The sequence below is a fragment of the Malaya genurostris genome, chromosome 3 (genome assembly GCF_030247185.1).
Source record: "Malaya genurostris strain Urasoe2022 chromosome 3, Malgen_1.1, whole genome shotgun sequence".
In the NCBI taxonomy this organism is placed as follows: domain Eukaryota; kingdom Metazoa; phylum Arthropoda; class Insecta; order Diptera; family Culicidae; genus Malaya; species Malaya genurostris.
In genome coordinates, this window is record NC_080572.1 from 286,680,955 (window position 1) to 286,703,631 (window position 22,677).

The 22,677-nt window shown below is 38.5% G+C and overlaps 3 protein-coding genes and 1 pseudogene across 3 annotated transcripts; 2 read left to right on the top strand and 2 right to left on the bottom strand.

Moving 5' to 3' along the window:
• Positions 1–830: 830 nt before the first annotated feature.
• Positions 831–1,837, bottom strand: LOC131434491 (brachyurin-like). The gene has a single exon (XM_058601241.1). The coding sequence runs from the start codon at positions 1,821–1,823 to the stop codon at positions 933–935; it is 891 nt and encodes a 296-aa protein (XP_058457224.1). The 5' UTR covers positions 1,824–1,837; the 3' UTR covers positions 831–932.
• Positions 1,838–2,573: 736 nt separating this feature from the next.
• Positions 2,574–3,876, top strand: LOC131434490 (brachyurin-like). The gene has a single exon (XM_058601240.1). The coding sequence runs from the start codon at positions 2,588–2,590 to the stop codon at positions 3,479–3,481; it is 894 nt and encodes a 297-aa protein (XP_058457223.1). The 5' UTR covers positions 2,574–2,587; the 3' UTR covers positions 3,482–3,876.
• A 12,962-nt stretch (positions 3,877–16,838) lies between these two features.
• Positions 16,839–17,814, top strand: LOC131434495 (brachyurin-like). The gene has a single exon (XM_058601244.1). It carries the CDS (start codon positions 16,862–16,864, stop codon positions 17,744–17,746), a length of 885 nt encoding a protein of 294 aa, XP_058457227.1. The 5' UTR covers positions 16,839–16,861; the 3' UTR covers positions 17,747–17,814.
• Positions 17,815–19,561: 1,747 nt separating this feature from the next.
• LOC131434375 (WD repeat-containing protein 37-like) lies at positions 19,562–21,044 on the bottom strand (annotated as a pseudogene).
• Between the last annotated feature and the right edge of the window lie 1,633 nt (positions 21,045–22,677).

The window sequence follows — 22,677 nt, forward strand, 5'->3', positions numbered from 1 at the left end:
TAAATGAAGCAAGCTTTAATCATTTGAGAAAACTTCAAATCTGTATAAAATGTTCAGAACGACGTATGTAACATTGAGAGATTCTCTTTGTTTACTTTCTCTTTCGATTATTTCGAAATATTTCTGCTTTTTTCGGTAATTTCTCCAGAGCAGATTAAAAGATGATAGCTTTAGTTATTATTATCGGTAAATAATTGGAGAGAAGGATTGCTAAGAGTGCCGTAATAATCAAAAGAGAAAGTAAACAAAGAGAATCTCTCATTGTTACATACGTCGTTTTGAACATTTTATACAGAAATATGAGTTATTTTTGGATATCTCATAGTCCTGAAAATTTTATCATGATTTCGATGGTATGGAGAAGAAATTATGTTGCTTCCATATATACAACAAGAGATATTCACGATTAAATTCTACCCATTCTTGAACAGAGTAAATTTTGAAAAGAGGCCCCATGTTTAAGTAAGTCGCATTCACGACGAAAATTGAAAACAAATCTACATCGAGCATGAGAAGTGTAAAGGAAGTACGTTCTGTACAATCTAGTTGCCTTCTTATAAGCGCTCAGGTTCCAGCGATTGAAGGAGATTTTTAAGTTCGAGTACTTCCTCTGAACGCAATATTTCCGTTTTTCGCATTTTCTTTTTTCATCATATAGCAATTTTGTAATGATTGAATATTGATTGAAAGTTGATGATTGCATAACGCTATAACGAAATAATTGATATTTATCCGACATCCCGTACCGGTGACAACCCTAACCGTGATCCACTAACAGACATGGAACGAGCCCTCCGTAATTTTATTATGCATTACTATTGAAAACACGGTTTCTAACGAATGTTCAAGTTTTATTACTTTATTGTTCTTAACTCTCAACAGTACACAGACAAGTCGGAGCCAAACTGCCTTAAGATTCGAATGCAGCATTCTTACGAGAAATCTGAGTTATCCACGATCCAATCACGGAAGAAGGTAACACGGACGTACACCGAGGGCATTCCGATCGAGCATCCGGCGGCAGATCCGAACGATACGATTCCGACCTGCAGCGAACCACCTTCGGCAACGGTCAACGGGCCACCGGAATCACCGTTGCACGAAGAACGGCCACCTTCTCCGGAGAGGCAAATGTTCTGGGCCTGAATAATGGCGGCATTGCCTCCCCAGCTGGACAGACAGTCGGCCTCGGTCATGATTGGATTAGAAGTGAACATAACCACAGCCGAAGTAGCCTGGCTGGCATCCGTGGTGCGACCGAATCCGGATACAGTTCCGGTTTCACCAGCGAATGTACGACTGTCTCCAGAAGCGGGAATTCGTGCCGGTTGGACACGGTCATTGAACACGATGGCGCTATCCAAACGGACAACTGCAATATCGTTTCGGATGTTGGTCGAGGTATATCCAGGATGGATCGTAATACCAGAGGCACTGAAAGCAATTCTCTGCTGAGTGTCCTCCGTATTGATTCTGTTATGAGCTCCCATGATGGCAGTTCCTCCTAGAGCATTCTGAACGCAATGGGCAGCAGTCAGGATGAAGTTGTTTGTCAGGACGCTGCCTCCGCAAAGACCGGTACCCGCGGAAAAGGTACTGAGCAGCGCAATTTGGTACGGGAACTGTCCAGGGGTGGCTTCTTGTCCATTGGTGACACGACGATTTGGGGTCAGCTTGCGCAGGAACTGCCACTCCTTCGGTATGCGGGTCCAGTAATGATCAAACTCTTCGATCGGTTTCACCTGGGACCAATCGATATCGATCCATTCGGCACTAGCGACGGCCAAAGCCCCAATCAATAGAAGCACGATCCCGGTTTTCATCCTGAATACTGTCGACAAACTACTGAACCATTAGACTCCAGACAGTGGCTTTTATACATATTTCTGACCTTAACTAAGCCCCGGAAAAAAACCAATTAGATTATCATGTGCAGGTAAACTGTGCGTGGACTGCCTACTCCGTAATCGCAGATACGGAAAATCTGAAGCAAGTGACATTACATAGATAAGATTAGTTTTCGGTATGATTGACTGGCCCATTGGAATTCCCAGAAGTTTGCAAGCTGCCAAATAAATATCCACGAGTTACACGATCAAACGGCCATAATGACTCAAGACTCCGGACTTATTTATGGGGTCTTTTCAATCTACAAGAATCAAATATTGTTTTGGTTTTATTCGATAATTTATTGGACACAGATCTTCATCGTTCAAATGACAAACACAGTTAATCATATCAGGGAAAAGTGCAGTCATTGTATGTGCCCTGTTGTATTTGTTGCATGTTATAGCAGTCGGTTTTTTTTTGTTAACCTCTTCATAGAGTGGACTTATTGCTGATTGACAGTTTAAAGCAGTTGAGCCCTCGGAACGTTTTATCGCAGGCTGATTTACGCTACAACACTTCAATACCTCAATCTATGACGTCCAGCTTCTGGTAAGCTGCCCCATTAAGACAATACATAATTAGCCGAAATCCCCAAGATAACCTGGCTGGCTGCAGCGATAAGCCCGAATGGCGAAAGCTATAAAAACTGATACCAAAACCGCATGCCCGCAGTACACGTAATCAAAAAAAAACCAGTATGAAGTGTTTCCTGTCATTGGTGATGCTTGCGACCGTGGCCGCAACTGACATTGACTGGTCCAGGGTGCGTCCTATTGAAGAGTTCGATCACTACTGGGCTCGGTTGCCAGCGAAGTTTCAGGCACTCCGTGATGCCAAACCGATCGCTGGTAGGATAATCAATGGATACGAAGCCTACCCCGGTCAATTCCCGTATCAAGTAGTTCTGATTAGTTACTACGGACCACGTTCCGCCCTGTGTGGCGCTTCGGTGCTGACCAATAATTTTGTCCTGACTGCTGCCCACTGTGTCGTGGATGCGGCGGGTGGAATCGCGTTGATGGGAGCCCACAATCGTGAAAACAATGAACCTAGCCAGCAGTCCGTCAGCTTTAGCCCCACTGGCATCAACATCCATCCGGATTATTCGCCAACTACAATCCGAAATGATGTGGCCACAGTTCGACTAAACATTCCGATCATTTTCAATGATCGCGTTCGGCCTATCCGTCTTCCGGCCCGTTCCGATGAAAGGCTATTCTCTGGATGGTACGCAACCGTTTCTGGATTTGGGCGTGTCTCGGACTACTACCCATACGCCTCCGATGTACTCCGGTACACATACAACGCAATCCTAACCAATAGCAACTGTTTGGATCAGTGGGATAACGACGCCGATGTGATTGGACCGCAAAACATCTGTCTGTCCGGGGAGTTTGGCCGGGCAAGCTGCAGCGGAGACTCGGGTGGTCCTCTTACTATTTTTGATTACCCTTATGACTCCGTGCAAGTCGGCCTGGTTTCGTTCGGATCGGCGAACGGTTGCGCCACCGGAATTCCGTCGGTATTCGCTCGCATTACCTATTTTCTGCATTGGATTGAGGAAAACTCCGATTATGCGGTAGAAGAGTGATAAAAATTTCTTTATATTTTTATTGATTCTTTATTTTGAGAAATCCATAAACGGTTTTTTTTTTTCATAAATACGTTTATTTCATAGGCAATATACATAAGTTTTTCTTCGCCGTGGCATCCACAATACATAGTAGTTTAAACCTAATACATTTCGAATATCATATTAGTATGTTGGTACTCATTAGTTAATCTAAACACTGTTTTTATCAAGCGAGTTGCTATTTTAAATTACATTAAATAAAATACATTTATTTTGTACATGATCTTATAACTATTTCAGGATTGTTTGTATCAGTTCACCACTTATATTCAATATCCTATAGTTGGCTATTGGTTGAACTCATGGAAGAGAAAATAGTTTAACATAAAATAAAATTTAAATTGGAACTCCAATGGATTTAATGAAATGATAAAGAAGTTTCATGTATGGAAGGTCACGACAAGCAAGAATGTCGCGAACTGGGACATTGGATAGTCTACCTTGGGTACGCAAGGAATTTATTAGTTGAGATCTGACATCACGAAACTCCACGCATGTCCAAACAACATGGTCAATATCGCGGTAACCTTCGCCGCAAGCACAATGATTAGTCTCGGAAAGTCCAATTCGAAGGAGATGGAGCAATGAGCCGGAGCCTGGAATGGAGCAATGAGCCGGAACCCAAACTATTGTGATTAGATAATTATTATTCAATATGTCGTTCAGACACTGTTTTATTTTACCCAAGAAAAACGGTTCATTTTTGCCAGCAGCGTTTGAGCGAATGGCTTCAATTGCACTCAGACTATCTGTGAAGAGGAAATAATGGTTTGGAGATAATGTGACGATTACATTCAAGCTATAATGAACTGCTGCTAACTCTGCTATATAAACAGATGCAGGTTCTTGAAGCTTGAATGAGGCCGAAACATTATTGTTGAACATACCAAACCCTGTCGCTTCTTCCATTCGCGATCCGTCCGTGTAAAACATTTTCTCAGAGTTAATATGCCTGAACTTACTTGAAAATATTTTTGGGATTTCCATAGAGCGTAGGTGGTCCGGGATTCCACGCACTTCGCGCTGCATGGATGTGTCGAAAAATAAAGTTGAGTCAGGTACATTTAGGAGGCTGACACGGATAGGAATATATCTTGAAGGGTTGATTTCCTGTGACATATGGTTAAAATATACTGTCATGAATTTTGTTTGAGATCGAAGCTCGACTAGTCGTTCGAAATTATTAATTACCATGGGATTCAGCACATCACATCTTATTAGCAGGCGTGATGAAAGCTCCCAAAATCGATCTTTTAATGGAAGAACTCCCGCCAGAACTTCAAGACTCATTGTATGTGTCGAATGCATGCAGCCTAAAGCAATTCGCAAACAACGGTACTGAATTCGCTCAAGTTTGATAATATGAGAATTTGCAGCGGAACGAAAACAAACGCATCCATATTCCATCACTGAAAGTATCGTTGTCTGATACAATTTTATTAGATCTTGCGGATGAGCACCCCACCAAGACCCTGTTATTGTTCGAAGAAAATTTACTCTTTGTTGGCATTTCGTTATCAGATACCTAATGTGTCCTCCCCACGTGCATTTGGAATCAAACCACACCCCGAGGTATTTGAAAGTCAAAACCTGTTCGATTATTCTTCCCATCATATGAAGCTGAAGTTGCGCGGGATCATGCTTTTTTGAAAAGACGACCAGCTCTGTTTTCTCCGCAGAGAATTCGATACCAAGATGAACAGCCCAAACGGACAATTTATCTAAGGTATCTTGCAATGGTTTTTGCAGATCAATAGCTTTGGATCCAGTAACTGAAACCACGCCATCATCTGCCAATTGTCTTAGTGTACATGGGGTTACTAGACAGCTGTCAATGTCATTCACGTAAAAATTATAGAGGAGCGGACTGAGGCATGAGCCTTGCGGGAGACCCATGTAGCTAATTCTGATTGTTGCCAAATCGCCATGTGAAAAATGCATGCGTTTCTCTGACAAAAGGTTGTGCAAATAATTATTTATAACCGCTGGGAGTCCATGTTGGTGGAGCTTGTCTGAAAGAACATCAATGGAAACTGAATCAAATGCTCCTTTAATGTCTAAAAATACAGATGCCATTTGTTGCTTTTGAGCGAAGGCAATTTGGATGTCAGACGAAAGTAATGCAAGGCAATCATTCGTCCCTTTATTTCTACGGAAGCCAAACTGAGTATCTGACAACAAACCGTTCGTCTCGACCCAAGTGTCGAGACGTCGTAGAATAATTTTTTCGAACAATTTTCTGATGCAGGACAACATCGCAATGGGTCTATATGAGTTGTGATTGGAAGCTGGTTTCCCCGGCTTTTGAATGGCGATAACTTTCACTTGTCTCCAGTCAGGTGGAACAATATTTTGCTCAAGAAACTTGTTGAACAATTCCAACAAACGTCTTTTTGCGAGGTCGGGCAGATTCTTCACCAAGTTGAATTTAATTCTGTCCAATCCAGGAGCGTTATTGTTACAAGACATGAGTGCTATGGAAAATTCCATCATTGAAAAGGGGCTATCAATGGAATCATCATTTGAAGAAGACTCCCTAACAATGCTATGCGTAGGAACGGAATCTGGACAAACTTTCCTCGCAAAATCAAATATCCATCGATTCGAGTACTCCTCACTCTCATTTCCTACGTTACGATTCCTCATTCGTCTGGCCGTATTCCAAAGAGTGCTCATTGAGGTTTCTCTTGACAAACCTTCCACAAAATGTCTCCAATAGCTGCATTTCTTAACCCGAAGTATGTTCTTGTACTTGGTTTCTAAAACCAAGAATTTTTCAAAATTCTGAGGAGTTCCTCCTCCTCGTTTTAAAAACGTCTTGAAAGCATTTTGTTTCGCGTGTTTAGCATCTGAGCACTCTTTGTCCCACCAAGGATTTGGAGGTCTTCTGTTAGACGATGGACCAAGAAATCGTTTGGTTTGGGCTTGTTCTGCGGCCTCCAGAATCGAACAAACGAGGAAGTCATATTCTTCAAGTGGGGGAAGCTCTTCCATTGAAGTTAAGACACTTGAAATATTACTTTGGTATTTAATCCAGTCAATATTTTTTGTCAAATCATATGGAATATTAACTGAATTAGCAATGCCTTTGTTACTGCTAATTGAGATGATGATTGGTAAATGATCGCTACCATGTAAATCAGGAAATACTTTCCAGGTGCAATCTAGTCGAATTGAAGTCGAACAAAGAGATAAATCTAATGCACTTGGACGTGCAGGAGGTCTTGGGATCCGTGTCATGCTACCCATATTTAGTACCGTCATGCTAAAATTGTCGCAAATATTATATATTAGAGATGATCTGCTATCATTGTAAACGGAACCCCACATCATTCCGTGCGAATTGAAATCTCCTAAAATCAAACGTGGAGCAGGAAGGGCTTCGACAATTTCATTAAGCTGTCGTTGTCCAACTTGAGCTCTTGGAGGAATATATACCGAAGCAATGCAAATGTCCTTTCCTTTAATGTTTATTTGACAAGCAACAACTTCTATACTAGAAGTCGAAGGAATGTTTAATCTATAAAAGGAATAACATTTCTTAATTCCTAAAAGCACTCCACCATACGGGGAGTCTCTGTCGAGACGTATAATGTTAAAGTCATTAAAATTTAAGGCTATGTTTGATGTAAGCCATGTTTCGCACAAAGCAAATACATCACATTTTTGACTATGCAACAAAACTTTAAATGAATCAAGTTTTGGCATGATGCTTCGACAATTCCACTGCAGGACAGTGATTGAATCATTTGCGGCGGATGATAAATTATCCATCAAATGATACAAAACCTGTAAGAGCTGGCCATTGAGCTGATAACTGTTTCAAAAAAGTTCTAGCTATTGGAAGGAATGCTGTTATGATGGTCTTTAGAGGTTCAGAAATATTGAATGCAGCGAAAATCCATTCTACAATTTCCGAAAATTTCAGTAATCCTGTTGGTGAATGTGAAATGGAGCCCACTGGATTATTGTCTTTTCTTGAGCTAGTTCCTGGATTGGTTTGTGAATTTGACAAACCAGGAGGCACAGTTTTTGGTTTTAAATTTGGCTTTTTAGCTTTAACACGGGGATCTTTTTTTGAAGGTATAATTTTAGGTGTCTTTTTTGGTATTTTGTGGTTTGTTAATCTCCTCTTAACAGACCCTTGAGGAGTGACAAACGAGGTATCTTCACTATTTCCGTCAGAGTCAGATTCCTCTGGCTCCGCAAGATTTGAAAAACCGTTTTCGGTTTCCAAAGGGGAGACATGTATGACCGTTTTGAGCATTTCTGCATATGTGCGCTTAGACTGTGCTTTTAAAGAAAGCTTCATTTTGTCTTTACGCAGCTTAAATGCAGCGCACACTGAAAGATCATCATGAGGGCTTTCCCCACAATAAACACATTTTTCAACATCTTTATCGCAAAGATTATCCTTATGAGGCCCTTGACATTTGATACATTTGGACTTATTACTACAGTAAGTAGCTGTATGTCCGAATTTTTTACAGTTCGTGCAATTCATAACATGCGGTACGAAAAGCCGAACAGGAAGACGAATTTTATCGATATAGACATGGCTAGGCAATGCAGATCCGGCAAATGTTACGCGAAACGAATCTGAGGGACGATAAGACTTTTTTCCATCGACAATAGATGCTGAGTACAATTGTTTGCACTCGAGTATCTTAACTCCCTCAAGCATGGAGTTTTTAAAACGGCCAACTCCATTTTTAAGTAAATCATCTGCTGTCAGACTTGCTTCAGTCACAACACCGTCAATTTCTACCTCCTTCGATGGAATGTAAACTCGATATTCAATAGCAAATAATTTACAGGTTACAATATCGTTTGCCTGTTTCAAGTCGTTAACTACAACTCGAATTTTATCTCTATTAACCTTACAGATTTCTTTAACTTCAGAGAAATGTGATGTCAAATCCTTTGTAATTTGCATCAAGTTTAAAATCTTTTCTTTTTTTCGAAGATAGACTATCCATGGCCCAGTGGTACCCTGTGGATAATGTTTAGCCCTCGGAGTATTTAAACTTTTACTAGTATCCGGAATCGGATTCGGATGATCTTCCATGAGATCATCCATTACATTAAATTTTTTTTGTAAATTAATAATACCAAAATAAAAACTTATGTTTAGTAAAATTTCAGATATAAGAAATAAAAAATAAATTAAATTAAATCTACCTTGTAGCTGATGTCTCTGTTCCTTTATCGTGAAGAACGACGTGAAGCTCTTCCAACGATTTCCAATTGGCAGTCTTTTGCTGTTTCCAATTGGCAGTCTTCTGTCGTTTACTGCTATCTCAGTTGCTCTGCCGTCGTTGTGAACACCACTGCACTTGCTGTACCTGACCCCAGGTACAGTGCTTTTGCTCTTGGTGGCGATCAAATGCGATGCTTGCAGTGTAGCACCTCGCGATATATGCCGTCTCTTTTGATCCTACGCAGCGTACAAATTCTGGTACCTGGTAGATCAGCACTGGGTTGCTTTAGCACCTCTGTGCCTTTGCACCCCTTCGTCTTCGCACCTTTATGCGATGGCACCTCTGTGACTCGTCACTTCTATGCTCTCGCACCTCTGTGTCTCTACACCTCTGTGCGTATGAACGGGATGGCCTTCGTTGCTAGCTTTCCAGTCGGGAAACGCCCCGAATATTGCGTTTGCTATGGGCAGTTTAACTACCTGAAGCTTAGAATTGTCTCGGTAGCAGCCGTTAACTCACGAGCCAGTACAATCGAAACACAACCTCTTCGCTTGAATGGTTTTTACTGAATGAAATCCATAAACGGTTATCAGTTACGAAAATATTTGCTCGCTAGCAATTCTGTTCGTTATGACAGATAGATGATAATCATAATAAAGCTGTTTTCCGATGGCCGAGTTTCGTATACTTGTTATTTAAACAGTCTCATTATAGCATACTTTACTTCATGAAGAAAATTTATGACTCAAATTAGGACTGATAATTTCTGACAAAAATTCATTCAGATTGATTCGGTTTGTTCACATTCGCATTTTTGAAACCAGAAGTGTCAACAATAATACTGTTTTGTCGCTTACGTCACTTTTACGATTATATCTCCGTAACCGGGTGTGCCAAATGGTTTTCAAACTAGATTCACAACTCAAAAATAGCTTTCAAACAGAGAGAAAACAGATTTGTTTTGTCGGTTACGTCACTTATACCTCCAGGACAGAAACTGACAGCCTTTTGGTCTTTGAACTTGTTTCACAATCCAAACAGAGTGAAATGTCATTGAAAAGGGGCACGCACAGGTATTTTCCGATCTCGATGAGCTGAGTCGAATGGTATATTATACTTGGGGTCTTCTATCACCTTTCTATAGCAAATAGTCAAAAAGAACGAATGCACTTTCTTCAAACTGTTCTAATTCGATAGCTGTTATTTGTCCTTGTCTACGAAAAAGGATAAGAAATAAATTGAGTACTACAAAACTTCAAATAAATCTGACTCTGCAGAAATTAACTAAAAGAACTGCAAGAACTAAACACATTTCAAGAAATGAAAGAATTACAAAAAAAAACCTGTTCTAATGCACGTAGTGGTGTAATGATGTCTTTCTTATATCAATCATACTATCGTATAATACTGTGGTATTCTTCAATATAATTTTCGTCGATTCTTGAGAAGATAACCGAAATCTGTTTTTTTGGCCGCCTACTGGCAAAAACTATCAATTGGAGAAGATTTGAGGTCGTTTTTTTTTACCTTTTCAGTAATGGTATAAAATTTTTATCACACTTTATCCTATATTTCCGGTTTCGGAGGTTGAATCCGAATGAAATTCAGTAATTCCGTATGGGACCACAGGACCTTTCATTTGAACTTCAGTTTGTGACAATCGGTCGCGCCATCTATGAGAAAAGTAAGAACACATATTTTCATTTTTTTTGTACATTTTACCGCATAACTCCGAAACCGGCAGTCAAATCTAGATAAAATTCAGGAACTTAGTATGGGACTTAAAGGGCTTTCATTTGAATCTAAGTCCGTGAAAATCGGTTTAAACATCTCAGAAAAAAATTGGTGCACTTATTTTCACAATTTTTGCACATTTTACCTCATAACTCCGGAACCGAAAGTCGGATCCAAATAATATTCAGGAATTTTGTATGGGACCACAAGTTAGTGCCGAAAAACGTTTCATACACACATACGCACACATACGCACACATACACACACATACACACACAGACATTTCCCGATCTCGTCGAACTGAGTCGAATGGTATATGACACTCGGGCCCCCGGACCACGGTTCGAAAGTCGGTTTTCAGAGTGATTGCAACCTTTCTATATGAGAAAGGCAAAAAATAATAAAATTTAAATGGCAAACGAACAAAAAGAACTGCAAGAACTGAATAAATTTCAAGAACTTGAAGAACTATAAGAAGTAAGAGAACTGAACGAACTAAAAGAACTAAAAGAACTAAAAGATCTAAAAGAACTAAAAGAACTAAAAGAACTAAAAGAACTAAAAGAACTAAAAGAACTAAAAGAACTAAAAGAACTAAAAGAACTAAAAGAATTAAAAGAACTAAAAGAACTAGAAGAACTTATAGAACTAAAAGAACTGAAAGAACTAAAAGAACTAAAAGAACTAAAAGAACTAAAAAAACTAAAAGAACTAAAAGAACTAAAAGAACTAAAATAACTAAAAGAACTAAAAGAACTAAAAGAACTAAAAGAACTAAAAGAACTAAAAGAACTAAAAGAACTAAAAGAACTAGAAGAACTAAAAGAACTAAAAGAACTAAAAGAACTAAAAGAACTAAAACAACTAAAAGAACTAAAAGAACTAAAAGAACTAAAAGAACTAAAAGAACTAAAAGAACTAAAAGAACTAAAAGAACTAAAAGAACTAAAAGAACTAAAAGAACTAAAAGAACTAAAAGAACTAAAAGAACTAAAAGAACTAAAAGAACTAAAAGAACTAAAAGAACTAAAAGAACTAAAAGAACTAAAAGAACTAAAAGAACTAAAAGAACTGAAAGAACTAAAAGAACTAAAAGAACTAAAAGAACTAAAAGAACTAAAAGAACTAAAAGAACTAAAAGAACTAAAAGAACTAAAAGAACTAAAAGAACTAAAAGAACTAAAAGAACTAAAAGAACTAAAAGAACTAAAAGAACTAAAAGAACTAAAAGAACTAAAAGAACTAAAAGAACTAAAAGAACTAAAAGAACTAAAAGAACTAAAAGAACTAAAAGAACTAAAAGAACTAAAAGAACTAAAAGAACTAAAAGAACTAAAAGAACTAAAAGAACTAAAATAACTAAAAGAACTAAAAGAACTAAAAGAACTAAAAGAACTAAAAGAACTAAAAGAACTAAAAGAACTAAAAGTACTAAAAGTACTAAAAGAACTAAAAAATCTAAAAGTACAAAAAGAACTAAAAGAACAAAAAGAGCTAAAAGAACTAAAAGAACTAAAAGAACTAAAAGAACTAAAAGAACTAAAAGAACTAAAAGAACTAAAAGAACTAAAAGAACTAAAAGAACTAAAAGAACTAAAAGAACTAAAAGAACTAAAAGAACTAAAAGAACTAAAAGAACTAAAAGAACTAAAAGAACTAAAAGAACTAAAAGAACTAAAAGAACTAAAAGAACTAAAAGAACTAAAAGAACTAAAAGAACTAAAAGAACTAAAAGAACTAAAAGAACTAAAAGAACTAAAAGAACTAAAAGAACTAAAAGAACTAAAAGAACTAAAAGAACTAAAAGAACTAAAAGAACTAAAAGAACTAAAAGAACTAAAAGAACTAAAAGAACTAAAAGAACTAAAAGTACTAAAAGTTCTTAAAGAACTAAAAGAACTAAAAGAACTAAAAGTACAAAAAGAACTAAAAGAACTAAAAGAACTAAAAGAACTAAAAGAACTAAAAGAACTAAAAGAACTAAAACAACTAAAACAACTAAAAGAACTGAAAGAACTAAAAGAACTAAAAGAACTAAAAGAACTAAAAGAACTAAAAGAACTAAAAGAACTAAAAGAACTAAAAGAACTAAAAGAACTAAAAGAACTAAAAGAACTAAAAGAACTAAAAGAACTAAAAGAACTAAAAGAACTAAAAGAACTAAAAGAACTAAAAGAACTAAAAGAACTAAAAGAACTAAAAGAACTAAAAAAAACTAAAAGAACTAAAAGAACTAAAAGAACTAGAAAAAACTAAAAGAACGAAAAGAACTAAAAGAACTAAAAGAACTAAAAGAACTAAAAGAACTAAAAAAAACTAAAAGAACTAAAAGAACTAAAAGAACTAGAAAAAACTAAAAGAACGAAAAGAACTAAAAGAACTAAAAGAGCTAAAAGAACTAAAAGAATTAAAAAAACTGCAAGAACAGCAATAACTGCAAGGACTGCAAGAACTGCACGAACGGCAAGAGCTGCAAGAAATGCAAAAACTAAAAAAATCTAAAGGAACTAAAAGAACTGAAAGAACCAGAAGACCTAGAAAAACCTTTTTTAATCCATCTAGTGGTGTAATGAAGCCTTTCTCATATTAACAGTTCGGCTGAAAAGTTCATATCGTTTAATAGAAACACTCATTTTTTTGCCAAAATTCGTTTTTATTATTCCACATAATTGCCATCAGAGGCGATACAGCGATTATAGCGATCTTCCAACTTTTCGATACCATTTTTGTAGTACGATTTGTCCTGTGCCTCAAAATAGGCCTCAGTTTCAGCGATTACCTCTTCATTGCTTCTAAATTTTTTATCAACGAGCATTCTCTTGAGGTCTGAGAACAGGAAAAAGTCACTGGGGGCCAAATCTGGAGAATACGGTGGACGAGGGAGCAATTCGAAGCCCAATTCGTTCAATTTCAGCATGGTTTTTCGTTGTTGTTTTTGATCGATTGTGAGCTCACGCGGCACCCATTTTGCACAAAGTTTTCTCATATCCAAATATTCGTAAATTATATGTCCAACACGTTCCTTTGATATCTTTAGGGTGTCAGCTATCTCGATCAACTTCACTTTACGGTCATTAAAAATCATTTTGTGGATTTTTTTCACGTTTTCTTCGGTAACAGCCTCTTTTGGACGTCCACTGCGTTCATCGTCTTCGGTGCTCATATGACCAGAACGAAATTTTGCAAGCCACTTACGAATTGTTGCTTCGCCCGGTGCAGAGTCTGGATAACACTCATCAAGCCATTTTTTCGTATCGGCGGCACTTTTTTTCATCAAAAAGTAGTGTTTCATCAACACACGAAATTCCTTTTTTTTCCATTTTTTTCACAATAACAAAAGTAGCTTCACTCAAAATGCAATATATCACAAACTAATAATCAGACAACTGTCAAATTTATACACGTATCTTTTGAAGGTTGGTACTAACTGAAAATGGTATGGATTTAATTCTAGTGGCGCCCTCTCATAGAAACGATACGAACTTTTCAGCCTATATTTCCAAATAAATCACTAGAAGATTCTATCAAGAATTTTTATATTTTATTCTTAAATTAAATACGAAACTCTGTTTGGCTATGAACTAACATAACTTTTTCAATTCGAAAACTGTTAAGTCAAGTAAATTATAATTTTGCTTCATTTTGCATCGTTGCACTAAATGATTAACCACACTTTACACTATAGTTCCGGAACCGGAGGTCGGACCCGGATGATGTTCAACAGCAGCCTATGGGACTATGGGACTTTCTGATCTCTGAGAAAGTTGAGTCAGTCTCGTGTTAGAGTTTTTGACCACTATTTCCGGTACCTCCGGAACCGGGAAATGGGAGTCGTTATATCCGAAGTGGGTTCGTTTAGTAAGTAACGAACATAGCGTACGAATTAAATCAATTTTGAGCAAAATCTATAAAAATTTTACCTTTTTTTGCATCGTCGCTCTAAATGACGGTCTGCAAAATTTCAACCTTCTTTTACCCTATGAAAGTATGATGGTAAACACAACAAATGGTTCCATCTGCTAATGACGGTTTATTGTTATATAAACTATTCTTACAAATTTTGTTTTCTAAAATTTCTTCTGATTAGACGGTCATAATGTAAGATCGATAAAAAACAAATATTTCCAATTAAATTTCAACACGCTACCTCTAAACAAAAAGTAGCTGTCGTTTTCGGATTCAATTAAATAACTTTTTCATTTTGTTGCGCTTAAATTTCTTATCATTTTCATTTCAATACAGAATTTGTATCCTCCGATACAGATTTTTCTCCTGAAAAATATAGATTTCAATGCGACAACCGAAATTGATCAAAGCACGCTGTGTGATTCGTTCGCAAAGGCGGCTGTGTTTTCTTCTTCCGTACCAGCCATATAATATCGGAACCGGAGGTCGGATCTGGATGGAATTGCACAATAACTTTTGAGACAACGAGAGATCATGAGTAGTGGAAATCGGTTTAACCTTTGCTGACAAATCGAAGTGAGTTCAGTTTTTGGAGCTTTTCTTCACTATTATTGGAGCTATCGGAAGCGGAAACCGGGGCCTATTAGTCCTAAAGTAGGCTTATATATTTATTAACTATCGAAATTTGACAACTAAATGAATTTACCAGTAAGTTTTATGAAAATTTGAACCCCGTTTCGCCACCGCTTGTGAAAAAGTACTCATGAAATTGAAAATTTTCGCTAATCGTACTGTAATACCGGAACCGAAAGTCGGATATGGATCAAATTTTCGAGCACTTTTTAAAAAATTCCGAAACCTTTTACTTGCATCTTAGATTGTGAAAATCGATTGAAAAATTTCCGAGAAAATTGAGTGCGCATTTTCTCCCGGAATTTTTCGTTTTGCACCGGAATTCGAAAAAAGATGAAATTCAACAGTAATACATGTGATCATAAGAAATCATGATTTGCGGTGTCCACTGTATCCCAGCGCAAATAAAAAAAAATTAAAAAAATCTAGGTAATATAGTTGGATACGTAGTTGATGTTTTTCTAGACCCGCAAGTTTTTGGTGATTATTTAAAGTCAAAACTGCGATTTTTACGTAAAATCCGCCATTTTCTGGCTGTAAAACCTCTTGTCTGTAGAACTTTTAAAACTTGCTTTCGAGAAAAACGTGTTTAAAGTTTATTGTCTATGAAATCGAAGGAAACAAGTTATATTTCTAGAGGGCGGGTGGTGGTGTTAGACTCTTTCGAAAATTCATATTTTTTCTTGGTATTTTGTTATAATAATACACAGAAAAAAATTATGAAATTTACAGGCGACAGAATTCTACAAACGATACAATTCACAATTACTTAATTTTTCAAATGACGTAATATTCCACACGCACAGAAGTTTACACGCTCCAAGTGTAATTTGCACTCGGTTATCAAGTGCTGCTGTATGGATTTTTATGTATCAATTATTGAATGAACAGATATGAGCACTGTGGTTCAGTCGAGTAACCGAGTGTTCTCGTGTTCTAATGTTTCTCGGTTCAAGTCGCGCTGCTGCTATCGATCTTTTGTTTATTATTTCATTCATGACTATATATTTGTGTAAAATACGACAAACCATTTATGTGCATCTTATAAGATGTAAGATCACAAGATTTTTTCGAACTGTGTACATTTCAAGGAAGTTTTGTCAAACTTTCAAGTCATTCAATTCTTTTTTCAAATCCTTCCGTTAACCGAAGGTTTCCCTGCTTAATCACCTGGAAATTTTCCATTTGGTAAAGTTCTAACGAGTTTGGTTCTCAAGTTGAAGTTCTAACGAGGCGTAACTCTCAATCACCGGTTTCGCGTAACGGCACTATGCCAGATCCGACCAAAAAAGGGTGTCACCTTCGTGAGATCGAAGCAAGGGAAACAAGCGCTTCTGGAGGCATTCTTCTTGATCTGTTTGAACGTTGGTTGGTGCCGGTCAATAAGTGCCACTTGCTGAGTTTACCGCACCTACAGATCCCCTACAACACTAAGTAGGTCCGGGGATCTGCTTGGTGTCCGCTTTAATGTTCGTCTCGTTGTCCATGACCAATTTAGCTATCGTATTCTGTTTCTTGGTCCGGTTAAATCCCTTCGCTACCTGAGCGCTTAAATTCCTTTTCCAAGGCTCTAACATACGGGTTGCGTTCTGTTAAAACTGGTCAATTTTATCACGCAGAAAAATTGTCGATGTATTCTAAAATTAATTGCATTACTAATACTGACGCTCGTACCGTTCAACATTCGTAATCAGTATGACATGGCATAATCTGACGCTGTATATTAGAACAAATTTGCAAAACAAAAACGATAAACAAATCAGCCATTACAGCTTTATAGATTTGATAATTTGAAGGCTTGCTATCTGATTTGGATTTTGGTATAAAAAGCTGACGCTGGCATTGGGTGGAATCGTAGTCAAAATGAAGAGCCTGCTGCTGATTTTTGCCGTTGTGGCTGTTGCCAGTGCCGAATGGATCGATATCGATTGGTCCCAGGTGAAACCGATCGAAGAGTTTGATCATTACTGGACCCGCATACCGAAGGAGTGGCAGTTCCTGCGCAAGCTGACCCCAAATCGTCGTGTCACCAATGGACAAGAAGCCACCCCTGGACAGTTCCCGTACCAAATTGCGCTGCTCAGTACCTTTTCCGCGGGTACCGGTCTTTGCGGAGGCAGCGTCCTGACAAACAACTTCATCCTGACTGCTGCCCATTGCGTTCAGAATGCTCTAGGAGGAACTGCCATCATGGGAGCTCATAACAGAATCAATACGGAGGACACTCAGCAGAGAATTGCTTTCAGTGCCTCTGGTATTACGATCCATCCTGGATATACCTCGACCAACATCCGAAACGATATTGCAGTTGTCCGTTTGGATAGCGCCATCGTGTTCAATGACCGTGTCCAACCGGCACGAATTCCCGCTTCTGGAGACAGTCGTACATTCGCTGGTGAAACCGGAACTGTATCCGGATTCGGTCGCACCACGGATGCCAGCCAGGCTACTTCGGCTGTGGTTATGTTCACTTCTAATCCAATCATGACCGAGGCCGACTGTCTGTCCAGCTGGGGAGGCAATGCCGCCATTATTCAGGCCCAGAACATTTGCATGTCCGGCGAGGGAGGCCGTTCGGCTTGCAACGGTGACTCTGGTGGCCCATTGACCGTTGCCGAAGGTGGTTCGCTGCAGGTCGGAATCGTATCGTTCGGATCTGCCGCCGGATGCTCGATCGGAATGCCCTCGGTGTACGTCCGTGTTACCTTCTTCCGTGATTGGATCGTAGATAATTCCGACTTTTCGTAAATCAACATCAAAACTTTTGGTATCAGTTGACGAAATTTTAAATAAATCCATATTAATCTAGCTCTGAACATATGATTTTATGTTATTGTTTTGACTAGCCTACGAATGTTTTCGTTTCTCTTTTGGTTCGAAATCGATTTCAACCTTAAACCTTCCCATTTATCGTCTAAACTGGACAACAAATTCGAATGTTCTAAAGACTACAAATAAATACGCTCATACTTTACGATACGAACAGACTTTTCAATAGATCATTTAATAAGGAAATCCTTACCGAATGCGGCCCGAGAACAAAGTGACTCGTGAAAAAAAAGGCCTGAAATGATTTCAAAAATTCGCTCCTTCTCCTGACCTGACCTGACTAGACCCGCCATTCAGAAAATGCCGCAGAAAACGGATACGTGAAAAACCAGTAAATAAAAAAAGATGAGTATTTTGCAGGACAAGCGTCACTAAATGTCTGCGTTCGGCTGAGGTGATATTAACAGCTTCGTGCACTTTAGAAACAGCAGTCTTGTCCACGTTACTCATATCATGTGCCATTTGTTAGATACTTATTTTGCTCAGGATTTTCAGTCTTCTTCTCTTTAGAACTATCATTCTAACTTTATCATAGTAGCATTAGCATTTAGCATTAGAGACCGCCCGTGTGTTGCTACTCCGTTATTGATCTGGACCAATTGAGATTGCAAAATGATTTTTTGAAGTAACATGTTTGGGAATAACACATTGTTTCACACTGTGCAAACTGTATTGAGCCATGCATGCTGATCAATACCGACGCCGGCCACGTCCGAATGCAGATCTACTTGGGAGGGAGAAGGATTGTTAGTTCGATGCATGTTGCTACTAGGAACCGAGGAATCCTCTGCATTCCCACATGCATCACAGGAGAGGATGCTTTGTTAGTAAATGATTTAATAATGTTATCATGTGTTTATTGCTCTGGGTAGCCGGCTACCAAGAATGTTTTTAAGTATTATCGTTTTATGTGTTACTTTGTGCTGGCAATATAATGCACGAAACAGTCAATCTCCGAAATTGACAAAACACCGGACAGCCGGCTGTCGAGTCACTCGTTTATGCATCTACCTTTCGCGTTTTTTTAGTCATGCAAAAAAACACATGCGGATTGATAAAAAAGGTATCATCTCACTGCTAGGTGGATTAAGCACGTTGTTATAAATGAAACTACGTGATACAAAATAAACGAGCGAATAGGATTTAGACAAAAAAGTTGATTCATTGCATTGAAATATTCTAAGCAGTTATTATCAAATCATTTTAAATCACCAAACAAAGGTCAACAGATTTCACACGCGTCTTGATTCTTTATTATTTTCGCTTTATTATTTTAATTATTTATTAAAATTATTAATTGGTTATATTAGTTGATCTGGGCAGCCGGCTACCGAGAAAGATATTAATTTACTGTTTGAAATATTAATATCAAGTGTTTTTTACTATGTATTCAATATACCGATATATGTTATCTCTGTTATTAACTTTGTAATATAAACGGATTTGCGCAATGGTTGATTTTTATCATTCATTTAATAATCCTGAAAGACAATCAATAACATGGAAGAAGAAATCATTCCTAATAAAACTTTTCTCCGAAGCTAGACGGAAATTGATAGGTTGAATAAAGAGATGATTTAGTAAAATAGAGTAATCAGAAGTAAAACATTGAAAATATCTGATAACTGAGAGGAAAAAGAAACTCCTGCAATTGTCGCCTGTTACGACATGCATGCAGGAACCCAGTGGATCTATTCTTGGTTCATTTTTTTTCCGACGGATTCCAAACGGCATCTAGGCTGGTACAGTCCGGAGAGAGCTAATAGGTACTATCAATCTCCTAGTGGACCCCAGCCCCTTATAGCGGTTCGATCCCAACTCGCCGTAATTAACTGATCACCTCCGGGTAGCCAATCTGCCGCTACCACTACAGAAGTATGCCCACCCGGACCTGAGAATTCACAGATTGGAGTTCTCAGTAAATCGATTCGTTCCTTCTCTTCGTAGGGTTCATCCTCATCGTCAAGTTCTTCCTCAGAGGAATGTCCTTTTCTCGCAGTAACCTCCCAGTTGACGGCCGCCTGCCATATATGAGCAGTAGCATCCCCACTGCCCGTCAGCACCAGGTCTCTATTGAGATGAAATTTGATCGAATTTACCGATCCGCTATGACCCTGATACTGCAGTAGACACCGGCCCGTATCAATTCCCCATGTGCATGCACTATGATCTGCCGAAGCCGTTCCAATAATCGGTTGACCGGTTTTGGTTGTCACCTGCCAGACACCGTCCTTGTGGCCACAAAACTCACACACCAACGAACTCACCACAGATTGAGCCTTGAAGCTTGATACGATTCGGCTGGTTTGAGCCCGAATCTTGTGACTAGCTTTGACCTTGTTCCCGGCGCTACCCAGCTTAGGTTTGAAGCTTTTATTAATAGCACCGTCTGCTTCGTAAGAATCTTGCAATGGTAGCTAGCAATCGTTCACCAACAGTCGATTCACGGGGCGTTCCAGCAACAGCATCTAACTTTTCCTGCAGGCTCAAATTTTCGGCGTGTAATAAATCAAACTCCTTCTCGATCTGGGAAAACAATTGGTGCAGCCTAGCCCGAAACGGTTCATCGTGATGATTTCCGGTAACAGATGGTGGTCCCATCACATCATCCGTTAGACTTGACAGTTTTTAGAGATTTTTTCGCCGACATCTGTTTACTTCCCGGACTGATGACCCCGGTGACAGCAAGATTCACTCCCACCGATGACGCTCCACCGACTGCCCCACATACACATCCCGACGCAGTAATTTGCTTTCCTCCCGAGTTGCTACCCACAACTCCACTGTGCAGTGGCATGCTATTTGTCAGTGGTTTTACACACGCACCAACTATCGATGACTATATTCAACTGGCTGTGTCAGTAAAACAATGTAATCACAGTCAACAAAATGCACTATTATGCAAGCAAACGATTATTTCAGCCACTTTCCCTCCCTTAGCTTTCGGCTAGCACTTCCAGCAGCAACGTAGCCGTGCTTCAATTCAATCACCACCGACTTGCGTAATCATTCTGAACAAAAAAACCACCGAATTCAATTCATCTTAGCTAAAACAGTTTCCAAATTAAAGGAAAATTATGAGGCAAGCGAACGTTTCGAAATGTCGACACTATTTTTTTCCTCTCTCTCTCTGATGTCTATCATTCTAACTTTATCATAGTAAGCGATGAAGTAATACTAACAGCTAGCGCACAGTTTCCCAAACCAGCCTCAAGATAAGACGATAAAATCATAAACACATCATTAAAAAAAACCACGGCGATTCATTACCTTGAAGCAGTTCGTGCATTTTCTTTGTAAGGAGAGAGTATCGAAAACAAGCTATCCACAAATTTTTCTTTCAAATTATGATAAAAATGATATTTTATTCAAACTAAAAATTGATACGAGGTACGAGGTTAAACCAAATACAAATTATAATACGGAATACTTTGACAAATTTTCAAGGACACATTTTGCATCGTGCGGTACACTGTCAGAGTGACAATGTACTTTAACGAGTTTTCTATAAAACTAGCAACACTGAAGTGTAAGAACAAGTTCACCATAGTTACTGTTTATTATAGTGAAAAATAAATAAACAAACAGTTTTTATCTGATAATCAAGATCACAAGCGAAATGTAAGTTAAACAATAGTCTAGAATGGTTAAGCCACCATGAATATACTACTAGCTGTATTGATATTTGTAGATTCGTGGGTGTTTGTGTTCATTTTTCATCTTTTGTGCTAGTGCCGGTGATATTTAGACTGATTGTTGCAGTTTAATAAAGTAACGATAAACATAAACAAACAAGTTTGTTTTGCACCGTAGCAACTAGCATAAAGCGTTGCCAGAAACGATCTCCTTCCACATTTTCAAACTACCGCAATGAAAGGGAGTAATTTGCTAGGCTTACTTTTTCAGGCTGTGAACCAAACATTGGCGGTTCGTTTGTATGGGACTTAGGGGTATTATTATTTGTATTTGGTTAAACTTGAGCATAACGAAAATCGGATGAAATTTAAGTTATTCCTTCACGAATTTTCGAACTTTTGATCGAACACTCTTCATCAAGTTCTGGACAAGTGTTGCATCGCGTTTTTTGGACGCTTGAGACCAAATATTTTTGAACACCTGTATGTTCCCAGCTGCCTAACCAGTCTTCTTGAAGACCCTCTCCACGATTGCCCAGTAATGTTCGATGGGCCGAAGCTGAGGGCAATTTGGTGGATTGATATTTTTCTCAACGAAATTTATACCCTTTTCCGCAAGCCAACTGAGAGTGGTTTTTTCATAGTGAGCCGACGCTAAATCCGGCCAAAATAGTGGAGGTGAGCTGTGCTTCTTATATGAAGGCAGCAATCTTTTCTGGGGACACTCTGATCGATAGATTTCTGCATTTATAGGTAGTGTAAAAAATGGTTGACTTCAAACCACAGGAACATATTGCTTTCAAAATACGAGAAAGGCAAACACGCGTTATGAGTTTTCGTCTCTGATACTCGTTGATACCAAACATTTCCGTAAAGTATTGTGGACCTGGAAGGGTTTTTGAGTCCTCCTTTACATAAGTCTCATCGTCCATCAAAACGCATGTATCCAGATACTGCAAAAGACGCGAATACAATTTCCGGGCCCTTGTTGCTGCTCGCTTCTTCAGATCTACACTTTGTTTCGAAATTTTCTGCTTCCTGTAGGTCTTCTGGTGATTTCGCCTCTTTATACGCTGGATCATTCCGACACTCGTTCTTGCTTTTTTGGCCAAAATGGCATAGCCTTACGTCATGTATACATTGATAAATAAATAAATAAATAAATAAATAAATAATAGCCATGTGTCCAGAACCTTAATTTTCAATTCGCGACAT

Coding starts and splice junctions, on each gene's coding strand:
- LOC131434491 (XM_058601241.1), bottom strand. CDS start 1,823: ATGAAAACCGGGATCGTGCTTCTATTGATTGGGGCTTTGGCCGTCGCT.
- LOC131434490 (XM_058601240.1), top strand. CDS start 2,588: ATGAAGTGTTTCCTGTCATTGGTGATGCTTGCGACCGTGGCCGCAACT.
- LOC131434495 (XM_058601244.1), top strand. CDS start 16,862: ATGAAGAGCCTGCTGCTGATTTTTGCCGTTGTGGCTGTTGCCAGTGCC.